The 20,722-nt window shown below is 38.2% G+C and overlaps 1 protein-coding gene across 1 annotated transcript; it reads right to left on the bottom strand.

Annotated features, from left to right (window-relative positions):
* Positions 1-2,263: 2,263 nt before the first annotated feature.
* LOC117413402 (organic cation/carnitine transporter 2-like) lies at positions 2,264-13,036 on the bottom strand. The gene is made up of 10 exons (XM_058996368.1): positions 12,089-13,036; positions 10,586-10,689; positions 10,062-10,216; positions 8,675-8,846; positions 8,007-8,133; positions 5,939-6,039; positions 5,462-5,676; positions 4,782-4,964; positions 4,093-4,228; positions 2,264-3,848 (listed from the first exon to the last, which is right to left on the bottom strand). The coding sequence occupies exons 1-10, from the start codon at positions 12,482-12,484 to the stop codon at positions 3,794-3,796; spliced, it is 1,644 nt and encodes a 547-aa protein (XP_058852351.1). The 5' UTR covers positions 12,485-13,036; the 3' UTR covers positions 2,264-3,793.
* Between the last annotated feature and the right edge of the window lie 7,686 nt (positions 13,037-20,722).

The raw sequence follows: 20,722 nt of genomic DNA on the forward strand, positions 1-20,722 counted from the left end.
ACTAGATGTAACAGGCAGTGTACAGACTGATCTCAGTGTTATAATAACCACTGCTGCAGAGGATCCAGGCTCTTTTGCACAGTGGTTAAGACACTCACATGTGTTGTGCGTGGTTGGTGGATTGTGCCTTGCCTCCCTCATTATGTGGACATGGATCTAATGCTGTGAAGCGAGGTCACGATCATTACCCAGTCACTGGTCATTCAAATATAGCCACAGTATTTACCGCTAGTCACTGGTTTTGGGCAGCATGATTGACAGCTCAGGTGTGTTTGTAAAGCATACTATTGCAGTTACCATGACTCCAAAAACAGAAGATCTGTACAGGTGTTATTATCTTTTACAAACCCCAAGACTAAAATTGAACACTGTCAGTAAATGCATATACTCTTTGGCACATGTCACAGTATAGCTTGTAACTTCATAGGCCAACGCTGTTTGTTTCAACGCTATGCTGATTTACATTAACTGAGTTTACCTGTGCTGACTGCTGGTGTGGAACGAAGAAGGAATGCCTGAAATTTTCTTCTTCATTATCTACAGAAGCATCAAGGTAATTTTACTATGTCAAGCGATGGTATCTTGTTTCAAGCTTTAAATCATCTTATTGAATATCACTAGGCTTGCCTTTTTCCCAGTTTATGGTCTATTAACTGTAGAGCGACTGACGTCTTTGTTCGTCAGAAGGAAAATAAAACAGATCAATTAAAAGGTGAGTGGGCATCCACCGATCCCACCTGCAATCCAGTGACCTGATTACACCCAGGCACTTGACAGCAGATGTCACAGCGCTACTGGCTCTTGGAGGACAAAGGACAGCTCCCTGGGTGCCTGCCCAGTAGGTGTCACTGTCATCATCCCTGATGATTTTGCCTCCACTTGTTTTTCTGTAACTTGTACTAATAGATCAACTTAAACAGAAATTCAACACCTCTTCCAAACTGCTGTTCATTAGCACAGCACTATGTCTCATATAATACCAAGAGATTCACACCCTCCTTCCATGGAAATACTGCTCAGTGCATTGACAAGACCTGACAAGAAGTTCCCCTAACTTCCAAGTTTGCATTTGTGTGCTTTAAACGCACCATTAACAAAAGCATCTGCTTGTTCATCTCCTTCCTGGAACAGGAGTATCAGGCTAACACTGAGTACTTTAGATTGAGTAATCTTTCTCTCATGTTAGGACAGTTTTATAAATCCATAAATAATTCCAGGTGAAGTGGGCACAGCTAGAGAGCAACCTGCAGCAACGGGACGTGCAATTAAAGACGCAGTCAATTAGGGGACATTTAACTTTCCGTGTGAACCATCTTGTGAAATGGCAGCCAAACATACCGGTATTTGCATGAGCTCAAAATGATAAACGCTTTTCATTTAAAAAGATATCCTTGCCAAGAGATTACCAGATGCCCATGTTGCCCATAAGTTTTGTAGCACCTAACAAGGCTGTGCTTCTAATCATATCTGTGTGTTTAATATTCAGTTTTTCTAAATACTGTGGTGTAATGTCTTGTGTTGAACAATAGCAAACACCTTTTCTACAGAAAAAAAGTAGTGTTTATGTCTATACAATACAGATTTGCTCATTTACCACATGCCAGATAAAACATTCCGCTCATTATTCTGGTACTTTGTGGACTGCCCCTTGTCCTATCACTGCCTGACCGCTTACCTAAAAGGTTGCAATCTCATAATTAAAATGTGTTTACACTGCTTATGGAAATGGTTTTACATGACATCATTATATCAAATAAATTTGTAAATCGGATATAATTTATCACTGAACTAATGATAAATTTGTTATTGAGTCGTGTTTGAAAGATTGCACTGCTGCTTGGAGACACCCTAAAACTACATGTTAGCATCACCTCTGTCCAAGTTTATATGGGTCAGGCATCCTGCACATGTTGCTCAATGTATAGCTTGAACAAACAGTAACCTTCAGGTTCTTCACCATCAGTACATATTTGTAGGAGGCACTAGTACTGTGATTACTGCTACTAATAATACCCAAAAAACAAACAGATTGCATGACGTGGGTGCCCTCTAATGGACGAGATGGCATTACTATTAAAGGCATTGAATCAACCTTCATTCATTCTTATCTAATGTCAGAAAGCATGAGCAAATCACATTGCTCCAGTTACAGTGTGGATAAGCATATGTTGCAGTTAATCCTGCTTTTCTTCACCTTGCTATGTTTATAACTCTGCAAACAATGGAACTTGCAGAGGACATAGTTTAAACTTCCAGTCTGGGGCTTGTCCAAAATTGAAATCTTTTTTTATTGAGTATGGTCAACAACAAATGCTCTGGTTACAGGTAATTCTCCTTACCCCTTCAGGTGTGAAAAAGAACAAGCTTGGGCATATGTGTAGAGTAAGTATAATTACAGAACTTCCTACTATAAAGTTCAGAATCCCCTGACCCATTCCCATCAACAACACCCCCGCATTATTAGCAATAGTAGAAATGCCAAGTTCTTCCAAATGGAATCCGATGCTTTTGTCTGCTTTAAGCTTCACCCAAGGGTCATTAAGGCTGCTTCGTTACTCCATCGTATCTGAATCCTAATAAGTGTCAATGCTTATATTATTCTATAGGATGCTTCATTATGTACAGTAATTACTTGCATCTACATGCAAGTAAAATGCATATAATATTTTTCTGACATCCCATGAAATAGTTCCATCAAGTACAGTAGGTGAATCTGTATTATACTTTACAGCTAAGGCACCACAGGTAACTTGGGTCACGCTAAGGTTTTCAATTACATGCTTTTGCTTCATCTAGAATTGATTATTTTAATGCACTTTTTTCTGGTGTCCCAGAACGTGTGGTATCCCGCTTGCAGCTTGTTCAGAATACCGCCGCTACAATTGTGACTAAACCCAGGAAAAGTGAATTGTGACTAAACCCAGGAAAAGTGAACAAACTACTGTTTCGGCCTCTTTACACTGGTTCCCTGTGCAGTATAAAATGGATTTGAAATCTGGGACCGTTACAGTTTAAGTCAAGACTATAAAAGCACTTTTATAAAATGGCTTTCTTATCTTAGTGGGTTTTAATGTAACTTTAAAAGTGCTGCTTTTGTATTACTATGTGTATACTGTTATTTAAATCTGTTATTTAAATGATCTGATTGTGACAGTTGTATGTGTGACATGCTATACAAATGTACTGTAGTTTGTTCTTTTTTTCTGCTATGTACTACACAGTGCTTTGTGATACGTTTGTATAAAAAGTGCTATATAAATGCAATAAATAAATACATTGTTTCTGATTTAGATTTTTTTTTATCTACAGTAATGAAGTCTGGGAAATGTTGTTTGCCAGTCCAGTTTACAAACAATCCGAGTCTACAAAGCTGCCGGCACCCCGACTGTCATGGATAAGACATATAGATTCAACATTAGCACACCGAGTATTCTTATGTAGGTGTCAGTTCTGCACACTGGATTCAGAAAAGTCTATTTGAAGATGCTGCTGCTTAGAGCATAGCTTCTATTTCTTTAAATTATTATTTTTTTTTATTATTATTTGTTTATTAAGCAGACGCCTTTATCCAAGGCGACTTACAGAGACTAGGGTGTGTGAACTATGCATCAGCTGAAGAGTCATTTACAATTTCGTCTCACCCGAAAGACGGAGCACAAGGAGGTTAAGTGACTTGCTCAGGATCACACAGCGAGTCAGTGGCTGAGGTGGGATTTGAACCGGGGAACTCCAGGTTACAAGCCCTTTTCTTTAACCACTGGACAACACAGTGGTTAAAAACTGCAGCATTGCTTTATTCTGCCTCAGCAGGGCTTTGGAGGTTATATGATGACATTTTAGGTTTTAGCCTGTAGAAAAAAAAGAGAAAATTATTATTGTCAGGGAGAAAAACTCATTCACAACTGCAGAATATACAGTAAACACACTGCACTGGAGCCGCTCTCGAACTGCAATTCCTTAGACAGTCGAGCACGCAGTTCTTCTTATTAGCTCCCTCTGGTGGACATATTACACTAAATCAGCACACTTGCTTCAGCACATTTGTAAGTCTCAAGCTGATATCCTGATATCAGGTAACACGGCATGACCTACCCTTTAATGATCTGCATCTCGTCGATGGTCTCTGGCATCGGCACTCTGAAGCTCTCAGGTATAAGGAGAATGAGAACACCTGACAAGATTGTGAGGCTCCCCATCAGAAAGTAAGGCAAATACTTATCATATGTACCTGTGTCAGAATACAGACAAAAAAATAAATACGAAGGGAAATAAAAAAAAAAGAAACAAGTGTGGACATACATTCTGAACATCTCTGTTACTAACATACCAAGCCCGCACATGCAGTGCTGTGCTTATTTTACTCACTGGGATAGCTGTAAACACACTTCAATATTTCCCCACTCTCCTGACTGTTGTGGACATTGGACTTTATAATGATTCATATGTTCCATTCTATTTAAAGTGATGTTAGGTAATACAATTACTCCATAAACAATACCGTCTGTGCACTTCAATTCGCTCTATATATATATATATATATATATATATATATATATATATATATATATATATATATATATATATATATATATATATATATATATGCTTTTTTTTCTCTCATTTCAAAAAAATTAGGCATTAATTAAAGAATGGAGGAAACACTTTGTGACTACATGGTCCCTGGTTTCCTGCCAGTGAATGTATTGCACCTTTCGTTCAGGTGTCAGGTGAGCAGGTAAAAGCAGCCCTCCCTGAAGCAGGTGGGCTGCACAGTTTCTTACCCAAGTAGATGAAGTATGGAGAGATGATGCTGCCCAGCCTGGATCCCATGGAACAGGTTCCCACCGCCATGTTCCGCACTACAGTCGGGTACACCTCTGCAGTGTAGACGTACACTATAGAAAACGCAGCTGTGATGCCAAATTTTCCAACCATCTCTAGTGCAGTAGACACCACTGTTAAACCTGGAATAAAAATCCAAATCAAATATCATGAAGGCTGGATAAACATTCAAAACAAAGCTAAAGCTGAAATGCGCAGTACAATCTCCAATAAAGAGTGACGGGAATGAGACCCGAGACAGAAGCAAATCAGTGATGTGGGATTCAGACAACGTGGCCAAAACTTCACTTTTAAGGTGTTTTTGCTAGTTTTTGATATTTGCTTCTTTATCCACACTGTAAACAAGCATTTTGACAATTTTATTTAAATTATCATCATTTACCTAAAAAATCTCCTGCAAAGCAATGACCTTTAAAAGAAGCTCAGGATAGCGGATTTATCGGTAACACTCAATCATAAACACATCGAGAGACTTGAAACATTTTGAATGCAATAATCACGATCACTATGAAGCAATGCTTCAATCAGTCAATCGTCAAGCTCCTTCCCCTTGAAACCACTAGCCATGCCGTTTCATAATGACTTCAGATGGTTCTCAGTATTTTAAGGTAAGCCTTACTTGGTGGAACAAGATGAATGAAGAAAAGAAGCACTCCACCGAGGAAGAGTGTGGCAGACATGCTGTACCGCCTCGGAAACCATCGCAGGAGTAACCAGGCCACAACGTACGCCGGGACTTCAGTGGCAGCTGAGAAGAAACAGTTTAAATAGGGGTCCCCGTGCAAATTGGGTGTGTTCAAAGACAGGGCAAAGTATCCAACACTTACTGTCATCCTAAAAAAGAAAAGAAAAAGAATGTGGCACAGGGAAATGACGCACAACAGTTCGGAAACACCTGGATACAAAGCCAACAAGACATGGGAATGTGTCCTGCAGTGCAGTAAACTAGATTATTTTCCAATGGGGCTGCCCATAGTGTGCACTAATGCAGGACGCACTGTGTACCTGCAGTTTAACCCAAAGGGGCATACAGCATGCCAGTGATTCTTGGCAGCACAGTGTACATCATCAGTTGCTTCCAATCCTTGGTACTCACCACACAGCAAAGAACATAATCGTCATGGTGCAGATGTTTTTGGTCCTTAGCAGATCCAGGATGCTATGGGACTGCTTTCTTTTAGATGCCCAATCTGATACCTGAAGCTCAAAACAACATTTTTTTTTACTAAGTTAGAAGAGTTAAACATGAAGGACATTATTCCAAGTGCGAGGCAGACTGACAAACAACCACACAGCTCGTCTCTCGTCTCAAAAAGGCAGGCGAACTTGCTGCAGTCTGTTTTCTTGGTATTTCTCTTTTTCTTGTAGCCTATATAGATGTGCTATTGTAATAGAAACTGAGCCAGCGGTTTCTTAAACCAGCAAGATAGAGCTGGAGAATTCAAAAACAGCAAACCGCTCTGTATCCAAGGAGAATCAGGATCCAACCACATACTCATCAATCACTAGAAATACTTCATGAAGAAGAATACCATGCTATCTGATGAAGGCAGAGGCCAAAACATCGTGGCTAATTATTAAAATAGTGAGTTTTCAATGCATCTATGAACGTGGATGTAATTATATTCACTATAATATAATCCTCAAAGCCGATATCACCTGATGAAGGGCCATTTGCATTCCCCAAAGGTTCTGTAACCTTTGTGACACCCTAGCTGGTCCAATAACAAGGTATTACAAAAAGAACCTTGGAATTCAATACTGAAGAGTGAACTAAAGCAACAAAGTCTAAAATAATTAAAAGAATTAGAAACTTCAAAGCCTTTTATATACTAGGACCATAAACCTTGTTATGATCCAGGGAGGTAGGACTACAACTGAACAAGCATTAACCAGAACAAATGATTTATTGTACAAATTTATCTGATTTACTTTCTGAAAGGTCCTAAAGCTCCATTTGCTGCTAATCCGAGTTTAAAGCTGTGCTTTCTTTTTGAAACGTACATTCGGAAATCAAGTTGTAAGTTGTACAGTATATTTATGCAACCTTGGCAAGGGTTACTTTAATATAATGTAATTATGTCAAGTAAATTGACACCACCTCAATGGATGGTATAAAGTTACAGAGTTTACATGAAGCCCATGCAAACACCCCTTCCTTTGGCTGTGTTCCCAACTCCAAATGCAAGACCTGAATTCAAAATAATAATAATAATAATAATAATAATAATAATAATAATAATAATAATAATAATACATATTTTCTCATACAGTAGGTAGTCATTTTTTAGGTGTCATATTTGACCTTTTCCAACAAAATGATATTTGACCGAATTGAATAAAAACATGTTTTAATTGCAATATATTTGTGTTGCGTACAGATGTTTTTGCATTTTATTTTTAATAACTACAAACCATTTGTTGCCTGTAGTTTTTTTTTAATTTTAAAAAGCAAAAGGTACGTGAATGTAAATGTATACTAGCAACATTTCAAAATTGATGTGTAAATTAAAAATAATCCCCTTAGGACAAACCAAAACTGTTGCATAGAAACTCCAGTTTCCGCTACATTGAAGTCACTCAATGCCTGGATTGTACCAAATGCAGATGTGAGACCCTTGTGTAAGGATCAGTGCTGCCCCCTGCTGAACATTCTTAAAGCACCATGATTCCTATTACTGTGGAATTATTCAGGCCGGCTGTTTACATTTAAGAATAGAACTGGATTGCTAGTATGGAATCCAACTTCCATCCGTCTGATGTTGCGGGTATCATAACATGTTCACACAGTATAAACTGAACAGAACATAAAGATTTGCGGAATGTGGTTTTGAGTAAGCTAAAATTACAGCACACAGAACTTATAAAGGTAGGGTTAATAAGCATGTGTATCACCATGTCCTCTGCAAGTAGTGATACCATTGCTCACATACTAATGGAACAAACTGTATACTGCTACAAAGGTTAAGATATCCTACAGGGATGGAAATAAGCCTCCCATTGCACAGCAGTCTGATCCATTCCTGGTTTTACTGAGAGTTTAATAAGAAAACACCTGGGCTTGTTACCTATACACAGTGGCTAATCAAGCTTGTATTAAAATCTGGAATGGATGAAACTGCTATGCTTATTTCCATCCATGTCCAATGGAAAAGTGCCGGTACCTCTCCAGGTTCAAAGACTCTGGTGGGTGCAGCGATCCCATTTTTCCTGGCAGCCTCTTGCAGGATTTCTTCAGCCTCCTCCACTCTGCCCTGCGAGAGCAGCCACCGTGGAGACTCTGGGATGAACCTGCAACACAAACAGCACCCCAGCGTGAAGCCAGCAGCCCGGGAACACACTAGCACAGATATTAACAGCTGCCTTCAACTGGCTAAGCTATGGTACTGCTGAACTGAAAACCATGTTTCAAAAAAACAAAAAAGACAACACAAAACGTTGTCTTGTTTACTGCAAACTCTGCAAAAATCTAAAGATTAGTACTGTCCTGGCAAATCTGACTCAATGAATACCAGTAGCTACAGACAATGGCACCACATACTGTGGCGGTCAGTTTGAGCACTTTGAACAAACACATACAGTATGCAGATTTAAAGCTGAGCAATCACTTATTCTGACTCTGACAATTCTTACAAACTATAGTAACACTTCACATAAAGTCTTTCCATCTACACTGCTATTACTATGTAATTGCATGTGTGATTACATAGTAATAACAAGGTTAATAAACAACCACAAATAGATTGTGATTAAACATCTTGTTGCATTGCACTTGTAATACAAAGGCTTCTTAATAAAAAATGATGATGTCGTTTTTGTCATTCAAACCTACCACCAGAGAGGAATGTAAAGAAACCCAGGGACAGATAAGGCCAGCTGCAGCATCCTCCAGTCTCTGATGCAGAACGCAAACAAAGGCAGCAGCATGTAGCCGATCGCAAAGAAAAGGCACACTCCCAGTGTGGAATAGAGAACGCGAGCGGACTTGCCTAAGATTTCAGTTCCTGTTGAGAAGAAAGTAAAGTCAGCGAACTCTGTTCCTGTAGATTGCTTTGCTAGATGTCAGCAGACCTGGGGTCAATTCCAATGTAAGTGTAATTGTAATTGAACAGTGGCACATCTGCGTAATTGTAATTATACCATAGAGGTCAATTACACATGTATTTGCCATTCAATCGTTATTCTTTGTATTTTCAACCACTTTTGATGACCGTCAAAGGAAAAAAAAAAAAAAATTGTAATATATAACGTTTCTGAATTTGTCCCTGTATTTATTGCTGGGTTATTTAGAATAAATACAGTAAACATGTTAATGTAGTTGTTTGTATTACTTTTTAGTGTAATTGTAATTACTGCAGCATAATTGATTCTGTAATTGTAATTAGAAGACTGCTGTAATTGCAATTGTAATTATAAAATGGACCTAAGGTGTGGATGTCAGGGAAATCATCCCTGGGCCATAGTTTGGGAACCATAGTTCAATGATACCAGCACCTCTCTCTTAATAGAGCCTAAGCACTTGTATAGGAGACTTGGTACAGCTTGGTTAAAAAATATAAAAATTAACTTGATTTGTGTCGTTCCAGAGAGAGATTACAACAGAGAAAATGCTGAATGGATCAAGTTATGATAGTTAGAAGTTAAAGCCTAATTTGCGTTAATGATTAAAGGAATGTTAGTGAATCGCCCCCATTGACACGATCAATTGGACTTCTATAAGCAATGTGTTAACTACATCATTTACTATCCTTGTGTAACAACCTTTCCAATAAAACTTATCACAGAAACTAATCTCCGCTGAAGGATGCTGCTTGCGGTTTCCAAAGAACCTCCTGAACTTACAAAAGCACAATTGGGGTAGATAATTGAGGGTATAATGGCATTGCTGTGGTCGAGCGCATTATTACAGAGGATTATTATTACAGAGGAACATGCTACATCCATGCCATTATCACTATTCTACTACATCTTTTTAAAGCTATTTATTTAGTTACCACTGTAGTCCACGGAAGCTATCTGAGAGCAGGGCTCGAGTATCCATGTGAAGCCTTTTATCAGTAAGGAGTGGTTTTAGAGCAGGTGTCAATGGAAGATAATACAAGAACAGCGTGTGGTCACTGTATAATGAGTTTTACAAGACGGAGTACATGATGTACATTCTACTTACAAGCAAGCAGGCTTGTCTATAACTGACAACTTGTGACACAAAGCCAACATACCCAGTACAAATGCTGCCACGTAGTTGGAGATCTGACCCATCCCCACTATGAAAAACAGCACACAAAATGCTCCCCAGTTTGGAGCGAAGACCTGGATGACGCTGAAGCAAGTCTGAACTGCCATAGTCCCAAACAGTACTGCCTTCCTCCCATACCTACAAAAAAAAGAGAAAAAATATATAGTATTTAGCAATAAGACACACAGCTACTATGCAAGCTCATAGTTATAAAACGTTTTTTATATAGTGATAGTATGTTACATGTTAAACAAGGCTTGCTGTCACTTGACCATTTATTACTGGTGTCAATCTCCTCTTTACACCTGAACTACGCAATGGCTGTTCCAGGCTACTGAACCGTGGGTGTAAGGAACATTTCTGCTTTGATGAGCCGCTGAATCGTGGAGCAACACATTTATTTGGGGATCTGATGTGGTGTCCTGCAGTATTTCGGATTTATGAAATTCATCAATAACTAAATAAATAAAGAAATAAATGGGGAATGTCGTTATATCAGAAGACTACCTGTCTGACAACTGTCCAGAGATAAAGGATCCACACAGCACCCCCAAGTAGAAGACTGAAGAAGTAAGAGGTATTTTCCAGTCATTGCTGCACACAAGATCCCACTGCAACAGAGAGAAAGAGGCCCATCTGTCTTCTCAAAAACTGAGCCTGGCCAACTCTGAACATTGGGACTGGGGCCCATTCACCATCTTTATATAATAACATGCTAGCATCTCACCTTTCCATATTATCACAAGCCTCATTTTTCTGATAAAGATCTTTTTGCTCGCATTTAACACCTACATTTGTAATATGCAGGTATTTTAAAACTCTAGATAAAAAAATAAAAGGTGACAAAGCACTTTAAAAACAATGGAACCTGCTGTCTTGATTTGGTCAGAGTAAGAAGGAAAACAAAGGGTTCATTAAAACGGGATTAAAAAAAAACTTAAGGAGCTTGGTACTTACTGAAAGCGAGAAGTTACATTCGCAAAGCATTTTAATACACAGGAATTACATCCTATTGATCCGAATGCAAAAAAAAAAAAAAAAAAATCCTATTTCTAACTTTTCTCTTATAAAACGACATCCACTCTGTGACAGTTTACTGTGGAACATTTGGGTGTGCCAAACTAGGCACTATGACAATAAGCACTACCAACAATTGATAAAATGCAAACTTTTTAACTCATCTCAACAAATCTCAGCTTCCAGGAACTTCTCACTGCTAAATTTTAAAAGATGGAGACATTTTACTGTGGAAAATTGGAAATTGCATGTGCCAAACTAGTTACTTTTTGTATCAATAAGCATTTTGAATGATGGGTGCCGTTAGATTTAGATCAAAGTTTGCAATCTATTAATCGTTGGTTGTGCCTACTGTCTTAAGTGCTCAGTTTGTCATGCAATATCTCAAATTTTCCAAGGTAAAATGTTACTATATTCTACAGTCTAGCAGTGGGGACATACTGGTATCTCAGACTCGTGGTGCTCTTCCTTAACTTTATCCAGTCACCCAGAACAGAGAGACATGCTTGGCTGCCTTTATAAAACAGCTCAGTGAAACTTGATGAGTGGTTCAAAACGCTGTTTCTAATGAAAAATAGCAATATTTGTTTGTATGTGCATGTGTGTGTGCATATGTAGGCTATATATGTGTATATGTGTGCTGCTGCTGATCTCTCTCTCTCTCTGATTAAGTGACCAGTAAAAACCCTTTTAAAGTAAAGTAAACTAATAAAAATTTCAATATGGAAACAAATGGACAGATTCATTTTTTTTTTATTTATTTAAAAAATATCTACAAAATATTTATATTGCCATATCTGAATGTTTAGATGAAAAACATTTATTGAACGGCATATTTACAGAAAAAAAAAACTAACCAAAAAAAAATGGATACAAAGCTGAAACCGTCCCTCCCTGCTATTGGGATTACAGAGGCACATTCGTGTTCTCTTTTGGTGTTAAAATGATAAAATATAACGGCGTCTCCGAGTCAGAAATGAGATCCCTACTTACCTGCGTTACTATTGTGGATATGTACGTCTCCTGGCTGTATTCCCACCCATCGAGACAACGCTCCTGTTTTATCTCGGTGACGTTTACATCCACACCTGGCAGGTAGCTCATAGCGGACAGGTTTCTGATCACGCCCAGGCTGTATCGTCTGCATTTACTGTACTGCAATTCCCCATTCACCTCCTCCAAAGGAATGCTCACGTTTCTCCATTGATCACTAATATTGGCATTTGTGGGTATATGACACCAGTGACTTGGCGTGTCAGCGAGGAAAACTACAGACAGACCATTAAACCCGTTAGGAATGATGCTGGCGCTGAGTAAAAAGAAAATCGCCCTTTGAAAGGGTCCCCATTCTCCCAAAAATGAAGTAATTTCATCATAACTTCTTGACATAGTGACACAGTTCTGAGTATATTATCCAGAGGAATGATGACACTGCCTCTGTGTTGCTGTTACCCGTTCTTTACAACGTCTAGGTAGTGATTAACTTGAGTGACCTGTGGAACTGCGTTTGCTGATTATTTGTATCCAAAGAATGTCCCGCACACATGAACGAGACAGGACAGAAGCACAGCATGATACGTCACATGGGCAGCTTACAGACAGCCATTACATAACAACACTGATCCGTGGAATGCCACTGATATCATTTTCAATGATATGTTTTTCAATTATATCTCTGGCATTAACAAAACAATACCACCTGAACCTCGTTGTTTGTCTCAAGAGCAGAATGCAGTGCTGTCGATATCATATGTTCATCGTTTTCTCCAGAGTGTTGGCAGCTGCATATGTCATCATAAAACTGTAATTATTATAAACGGATCTGAATCAAGTGAAACTAGCAGCACAGTCGTGCTTGAAGTGAAATTAATTGACGAAAACACTCTTGCTCGAGTGGACGTACCTTTATGTACAGTGCTAGATAGTGGGAGGGGGAGCTAGTCGTTTGACAGAGGCCCTGTTTTGGGGATGGAACCGCATAAGAATCTCGCGTTTCGATTGGTCCTTGTCTGTCACAGGAATATGACTTCAACAAGAGAGTGGGAATGCTTGGAGGCATTGTGATCGGAGAGACATGGAGATCTGCTTTCCAGAGCCTTTCGATTAAAATATAATGTAGCGATCTCTCGCACTAAAGCATAGCGCCGATACCGCTGTACAAAACAGCCAGCTCCTTTGTAAGGAGCGTATATCGGGCTTATGTCTCTGTGCGTGATTACGTCACCTACCAGCCCTACTGCTGCCTTCCCCCATGCACGCTACAATAATGTGGTATTTTGCTGTACTAATATAACAAACTATGGGTGACTATTACTTTATATAAATTGTCATGTTATGCACTAATGTAAGAATTGGCTTTCTGTGGTGATTTACTTTTTTTTCTTTCAAATAGCAGATATCTATAATTGTTTGCGTGATCTATTTTAATTGCAAATATATATCTTGCCCACTATTCCAGTTTTGTTACAGGATTCATTAGTTTATCTGTAATGTAATCACAGTTTTACATATTAGACTGCTCATTCTCAGGGTTCTGGCCCGCTTTGCTTTTATAACCCCCCAAATTCTGGGCCGATGTGGTGTTTAGATAACGTCACAAATTCTGGGCCGAAATGTGGTATGATAGCAGCATAAGTAGCTCTCTGATTGCTCCTGGAGTTTCAGAACCCTTCATTTGTGTGAAAAAATGGACATGCCATTGCTTATCAGTGCCCACTTTGGGATGATGATAGAGGGCACAGCAAGTTTCTTGTTAAACAGGTTGTTTATAATTAGGCTTTCTACTCTCTACCTGCCTTTAAATCTGTAATTAACATTGTTAAACCATCTCAATTTCTCAATTACATAACGGATATCTGACGAAACAAGCTGAAACATGTTTCTAGCTATACATGCCTTGAACAAAACTGATCGCTTTACACTCACTGTAAGGAAGATGTAGTCCAGGGCTTCTCATACTCGGTCCTGGGGACCCCCTGTGTCTGCTGGTTTTTATTACAACCGAGATCTCAATTACTTAACTAGACCCATAATTGAACTGATCATTTGCTTTATTAGACCTTTTTACTTGTTTTCAGCTCTTAAACAGTTGCAGATGTAAAGTTAGCCGTAACATTTTATTAGTAACTTGAACTCTGCAGCTGTTTAAGAGCTGAAAACAAGTAAAAAGGTCCAGAATTTGGGACGTTATCTAAACACCAAATGGAACTTTAAGGTCTGATCAGGTCTGCATTCTTGCTCTTGAAAGCCTAGAATTAAAAGTACTACAGTATTGAAAACATTGTTCAGGACAATTAATACCGAGGCACACCTTTTTATTTAATTAAGAAGGAACTACAGATGTGTTAATGTAATGAATGTGTGTGTGTTTTATTTTATAATGTTTATTAAAGCGTATACTGCACAATAAAGGGTTTATACAAAAACCTGTAAGAGTGGAGGATTTTTGTATGAATTTCTGTCTTATTCTTGTGTGTCGGGGGTGAGTGCAGTTTTGACAGTGTCTATTCTGAGCTTACTGTGTCAGGGGCATGGGACAGGCAGAGACAGAATTCCACAGAATCTCACAGAAACCCATAACACCGTAGAAAACTTATCGTGTAAGGACGAAAACAACTGGAGCCATGGCGTCCTGTCTTCCATTCTCACGGTATATTATCTGCTTCTTATCTGCTTGATAATAACACATTCTGAGAGCTACACATGTAGAAATGAACTACTTATTAACAACCCAGATTAGCAGTATGTTCTCAATCTCATCTGAAATGAGGAATAAGCACTTTGACACAGATCTGCCGAAATATTAAACTCACTGGGGCCCTACAGTATGTTCTCAATCTCACCTGTTCCCAATGGCATCAGGTTTATTTTAGTGCTCTACAGTATAAAATGGCACTTCAATGAACCAATGCACTAAGGTGGTGTGACTATAGAAATGCAGTGTTTTAAAAATGAAAGCAATGGCTTCTCAGAGCGATCACGACTGTCAGATTGTCAGAAACTCAAACTCAGGGGTGGGCTGCTCCAGCTCTCAAGAGAGGTTCCACTTCAGGTTTGATAGATACAGTGCCTGTATAATTCAATAATTAACCCTTTAAGGTCCTTAGAGAAGGGGTAAGTGTTTCAATTAAACAATTTTATTATTAGGGCTGAGCTCAATTTGGCCATAGGATGGGCACACGTGATAAAAAATTGTTAGGTTCGCATGTTACTTTATAAATAATGTTTGAACCAAGAGACATTTTAGGAATGTGAAGCTAATCAAATTGTATTCAGTATTATCTTAAAATACATTTTTGAAATCGATATGGAATTTTAATAACTTACACAATAAACAGTATTAATAGACAAGCACTATATATATTGCATTGACTGCAGCTAACTCACAGGTCATTTGCAGTTCATGTTTTAGCATTTCAGGGATGGAAACTAGACTCAGTTTGATCCAATCCTGGTTTTACTAATTTAATAAGTCACACCTGAGCTTGTTATACATACACACTGTGGCTAATCAAGCTTGTATTAAAACCTGGAATAGGTGAAACTGCTGTGCAATAGGAGTCTTATTTCCAACTCTGGCCCTCAAGATCTATTCCAGTCCAGGTCCTAATGTAGTTAATTGAAGCTGCTAAGAGGCAATTAACTAATGTAGGAGCTGCTTGGAATAAAGACCAGGACTGGAATAAATCTCGAGGGCCAGCGTTGAGTACCACGGCAGTACAACATGTTTCTGTGTACATCAAATGTGCAAGTGGCAAAGGAGCAGTCTCATGATTTTCTGACAAACCATAAAACATGTTAGCTTGTGTTAGTTGAGATGAGTTTGTTAAAAAAATATGACTGGCTTACATTGCAATAAACCAAGCTAACCAGTTATCTTTCCTTTTCATTGTATTTAACTGCAGCTATCAAACTGTCCACTAGGTGGCATAAGAATACCTGTTATAAAAAAAAATAAGCCTGATTTGAATGTCATTTTAGGTGCATTATTGATTGTTTAACAGGAAAGGCCAAACAGATGATGCTTTCTAGCCAATAAGAGTTGTGAAGATTTATATAAACGAAAAAATGAAGATGAAAAAAAAAATGTAATAGCAAAGCATGGGAGCCTGTGCAACGCTGATATGTCTGTCCACCTCACTTCAGAAAAAAAATAAAAAAAACCTTTTCAGGACCACTGTTTTCATAAACGTCAGGAGGGGAGTCATACATATGAAACAGCTGGAAGGAAAACCTGGACTGGGTGAAGCCGCTATGCAATAGGAGTTGTATTTCCATCCATGCATAGCACACATAATTAGATATTAAACAGGTAAGACATTTAAATAATAATTTCAATTTCAATGTAATAATAGAGCAGTGTAGCTGGTATAAATGATCTTTTTAGAGGAATAGCACATTGCTGCTCTTACCATAGTTTTCCCCTTGCGTGTCACAGCTTACTCCAGTAGACATGCTCTGTACTGTCTCGTATTTCCCATACCCTGTGATCAACTGTACTTTCCAGGAAAGCAACTCTTGGTTAGATTATCATGCTATACAGTAAACTTTGAGAGGAAACATTTGCTGGGAGGGAACAAAAAAATGTTTGTCAATCACACAAAAAGGACTTCTGTCTTAGAGAAGAAAAAAACGTCATTTGTGTGATTCAGTCATATTTCAGTCTTTTATAAAAATAAAAAACATTCTCTCACAGCAGTTTTTCCAGAAGCCCTGGCTGCCAATGCCAAATGACATGTTTAATGACATCGGACATAAAAACGGTACAGTAGTTGTGATTGTGTCTGCTTGAAAGGACAAACATAGCAGTACATTTATACCATGTCATTAACTCTTAACGAATAGAAATTAATCATGCACCACCCACAGCCTTGAGCCACCTTTGTTTCTTTTTTTTTTTAGCTTCGGATCAAGGCAATAAATAACAGGAATTAAAGGTTAAGACAAATTATTAAACCAATAAAATCATGCACACCACAAACGTGATGCTTATTGAAAGCATCTTAATGGTTGTGTTTCTAAATGCTAAAAGAAACTTAGTAAATTCAGTGATAAGCATTTCCACTGTCATTGAAGACATCGAAAAATGGATCATTGAATTTATGAAGTTTTGTTTAGTGTTTCTAAATGTACAACTATTAAGTGTTTTATTCATTACATAACAAAACATTGCATTTTTTTTTTTTATGTATGTCTATATCTACTGTTGAATAATAGATAGTCCTTCATGCAGTATGCTTTTGCCAAAGGGTGATATAGTAATTTGGTATCTATTACAGCAGTAAAGTAAAAAAATATATACTGTAGAACGAAGCAACTTGGCAGATTATGTGCCACAAGATGGTCAGACTGCCAGTGCCAACACTGGTTATAAGGAACTCCAGCAACTGCCTAACGTTGCCAGCGCATGTCCTGACTGCACTATACAGCAGCTTGCAGTGCATTTACAGGAGATTGCCTCCTTCAGTTTGGCTAGGAAAGTGGCAGAGCGACTTTATAACGCCCCTCAAAGCATGCTATAAAATATGTTTGTTTGGCAAGAGCAGTCTGTGCAGAAATTGTGCTTTGCCTAAACTTGAAGTCAGTGCTAGTAAACAAATACGATACAAGAAGGTCTAGTTTCTCCTTGATGAAGACATTTGTTATCATAACAGACTACAGAACTCTGTTGGTCATAGAAACCTTTATATTTAACTTGTGTCTTTTTCTTTTTTTTTTGTTGTTTTAGAAAAAAGAACCAGTATAATAAAAAGTTTGTGAGTTTGGTCCGATTGCATTTTTTTAAATGCGGTTTTAAAAGGAACACTTCTGTGTGGTTAGTTTTACTCTTGCTTTTGCAGCTAATTTTTCAGAAAAACCGGAGCCGATGACTGGAGCAGAATGTTACTTGGCATTGCAGCATGCAAGTTCAAATGTTTGAGAACCGCAGACGTGGTTCGCTAGGAGGCTGTGGCAGAAGATATTGTCCCTTGCTTGGCAGTGATTTTCATATGGATCAAAATCACTGTTACATATAACTAGAAGAGTGGTGTGCTGTGGGATTGCAGATCGCAGGCAGGATACCACTGTGCTGTAAATACAACAGGTTAGGTTCTCAAAATATTGCAGCAGACGGTAATTTGTAAACTGGAGTTCCTCAGAAAAAGTGCTGAAATTCAATTTGGAGTAAAAGCCGTTGGACATATGACCCAAAGTGGCAACCATAAAAAAAAAAAAAAATGGTCATACTTACTCCGAGGTCAGAGACCTCACAAACAATAACAACCACAAATCACAAACAATGGACCAAGATCTTCTGGTGCTGAAAAAGAATGCACTGTGCAGGGTGCAGCCAGGGCACTGTAATCCTCAGCTATTTACCTTAAATTCAATAAACAACACAGGTTGTGAATAACGCCTTTGTATCGCGCTAAATTGCTTGAATGTTTGCAGGTTTTAGTGGGGCCTATGAGTCACGATCAGACGACCGCAGTTTCTATTTGGCAAAAAGTTTGGGGAAAAAAAAGCACCTGAACTTTTTTATAAAAGCTTTTAAAATAGTTTTTAGTTACAACATTTAAGGGAGCTAAGTACACAAAGGATTTTTTTTTGTAATGGATGTTTCAGTAAAAATTAAAATAAAATTTGGGCCAATGGCTGTTGAGTGAGGCCTGTTTAAAAAATATTAAATGTGCTGCAGTACATCAATTAGATTTTCTTAGATTTTGTTCAAATGCTTAAATTACCTTTCATTGGTACTTTATTCCAAAAGGATTTAGAAAAGCGCTGCATTTTTAGCAAGTTTGCCATTTTATACAAAAGAGGATTCCATTTGTTTCACAAAACTGGTTTAAACCAGAAATCTCATATGAACTCAAGATTTTCTCCCAATATCCCACGTCGTCTGATAAACACTCATTCTTAAAGACGCCAACCCTTTAGAATATATCCCAAAAGTGTGGGGTCCTCGAGTGGCTCATCTGGTAGAAGCACCTGGTAAAAGGGTGCAAACATGAGATGGAATAATAATACAGTCACAACCCAGAACACTTGCATTCAGATTCAGAAGGGAGAAACAGACCCCGCAATGAATAATTATGTTTATTAAAGCCACGTTGCAACCTCCTGCTGTGGCTGAATTAATACTTTTGCAGCAGATTGATCTCAAATTCTTGTATCCCGTACAGGCCTAATTTATCTATATCTTGAAGACAGCCTCGTGCAACACTAAAAGCATTCATCATTTGTACTCTTGCTGGAATTTAGCTAAGACTTATGAAGCTTGCGATGCAGTGTCAAATGACCTGATATATGAACCAGACACTTCTGGAAAGACAAACCTCCTCCTCTTAATTAATGACGATTTGCTGAACTCCTAAATTCAACTTCAAGCAGAATATGAGGGTAATGTATTATACACTCAGGGAAATGTTGTTCATTTATGACTAGCCATTATACAAAAGCGTGATACAGGGGATCCTGGACTTTTGTGTAATGCCCGGTTACAGATTGGATGGACTGCAGATGGAACCAGCTGCAGATTCAATTTGATATTGGAACGAGATGAGATTGAGTTTTACAGACTGGGCACAGGGCACAGATGAAATGCAATACACATAATACTATTACACTGTTTCTCAATTAGCATTATCAAAGGCTGCTTCTGTAGGATTGACAAGTTCTAATCAGCAGCCAGTATAGGCAGAGGCAGGCTATCTCCCAACCCTCTCAGCTTTGTAACAATAATAAGAAGGGCTTTGTTTTCACTGACACAGGCCTTTCTCTTTTCTGATTTATGGAACATTTCAGCTATCGTTTACAACAGGATAACACTTTTTTCTTTCTTTCTTGAGAAGTTCAAGGACCATTGGAAGAGTTATCAGTTTGGCCTAGCTGACAAAAAATAAAAATGCAGTAACTAGTAAACATTCATAAATAATAAAGCAGGAAGACAGCTGGACCTGTGATATATGGGGGATGAACTGTAACAAAGCATGACTAATTGGCATTGGCTCCAATTATAGAAAAAAAGGAGATGGCTGTTATTTTATATTGAGTAATCCTGTAATCAGATCCATTTGTGCAGTCCCTACACGTTTTCAGAAAGAACAGTCTTGAGCACGTGTTTAAAAATTGCTAACAACAAGGATTTTATGATTTTAAATGATGAAGACTAATAAAGAACCCTTGTTTTCTTGCTGTATTTTGCTATATAGAGACAGTGCAGAACCCCAATGGCTTCATTTTAGGCCTGCAAATTAGCAACCGTGCCACAATTACATCATTTGGACACCGGGTGGCATTGTGTATTAAAGGAAAACCCTATTCACAGATACAGATGTTACAGCATTCAAGGAACTCTGTGGCAGTGTGTGTTATTCCAAAAACATTTTTTGAAGTAAAGGTAAATGTGAATAAGTATAAGGACCTAATAGTATGTGTGCATCACTATTAAGCAATGCAATGTGATTGTGTCTATCTGTATCTAAAAACCTGTAGATACTCAATCGTAAGATGTGTGGCAGTGTTAAACGTTTTAATCAGAAGTGTTGTCAATGTACCTCTTTATTTATTTAGACACAATGGCCCGTTTCATTTTCTTGAAATAAGTTTAAAAGAATAAGCAAACAAAGGAGTAATGTTTCATCA

This window comes from Acipenser ruthenus, chromosome 22 (genome assembly GCF_902713425.1).
Source record: "Acipenser ruthenus chromosome 22, fAciRut3.2 maternal haplotype, whole genome shotgun sequence".
In the NCBI taxonomy this organism is placed as follows: Eukaryota; Metazoa; Chordata; class Actinopteri; order Acipenseriformes; family Acipenseridae; genus Acipenser; species Acipenser ruthenus.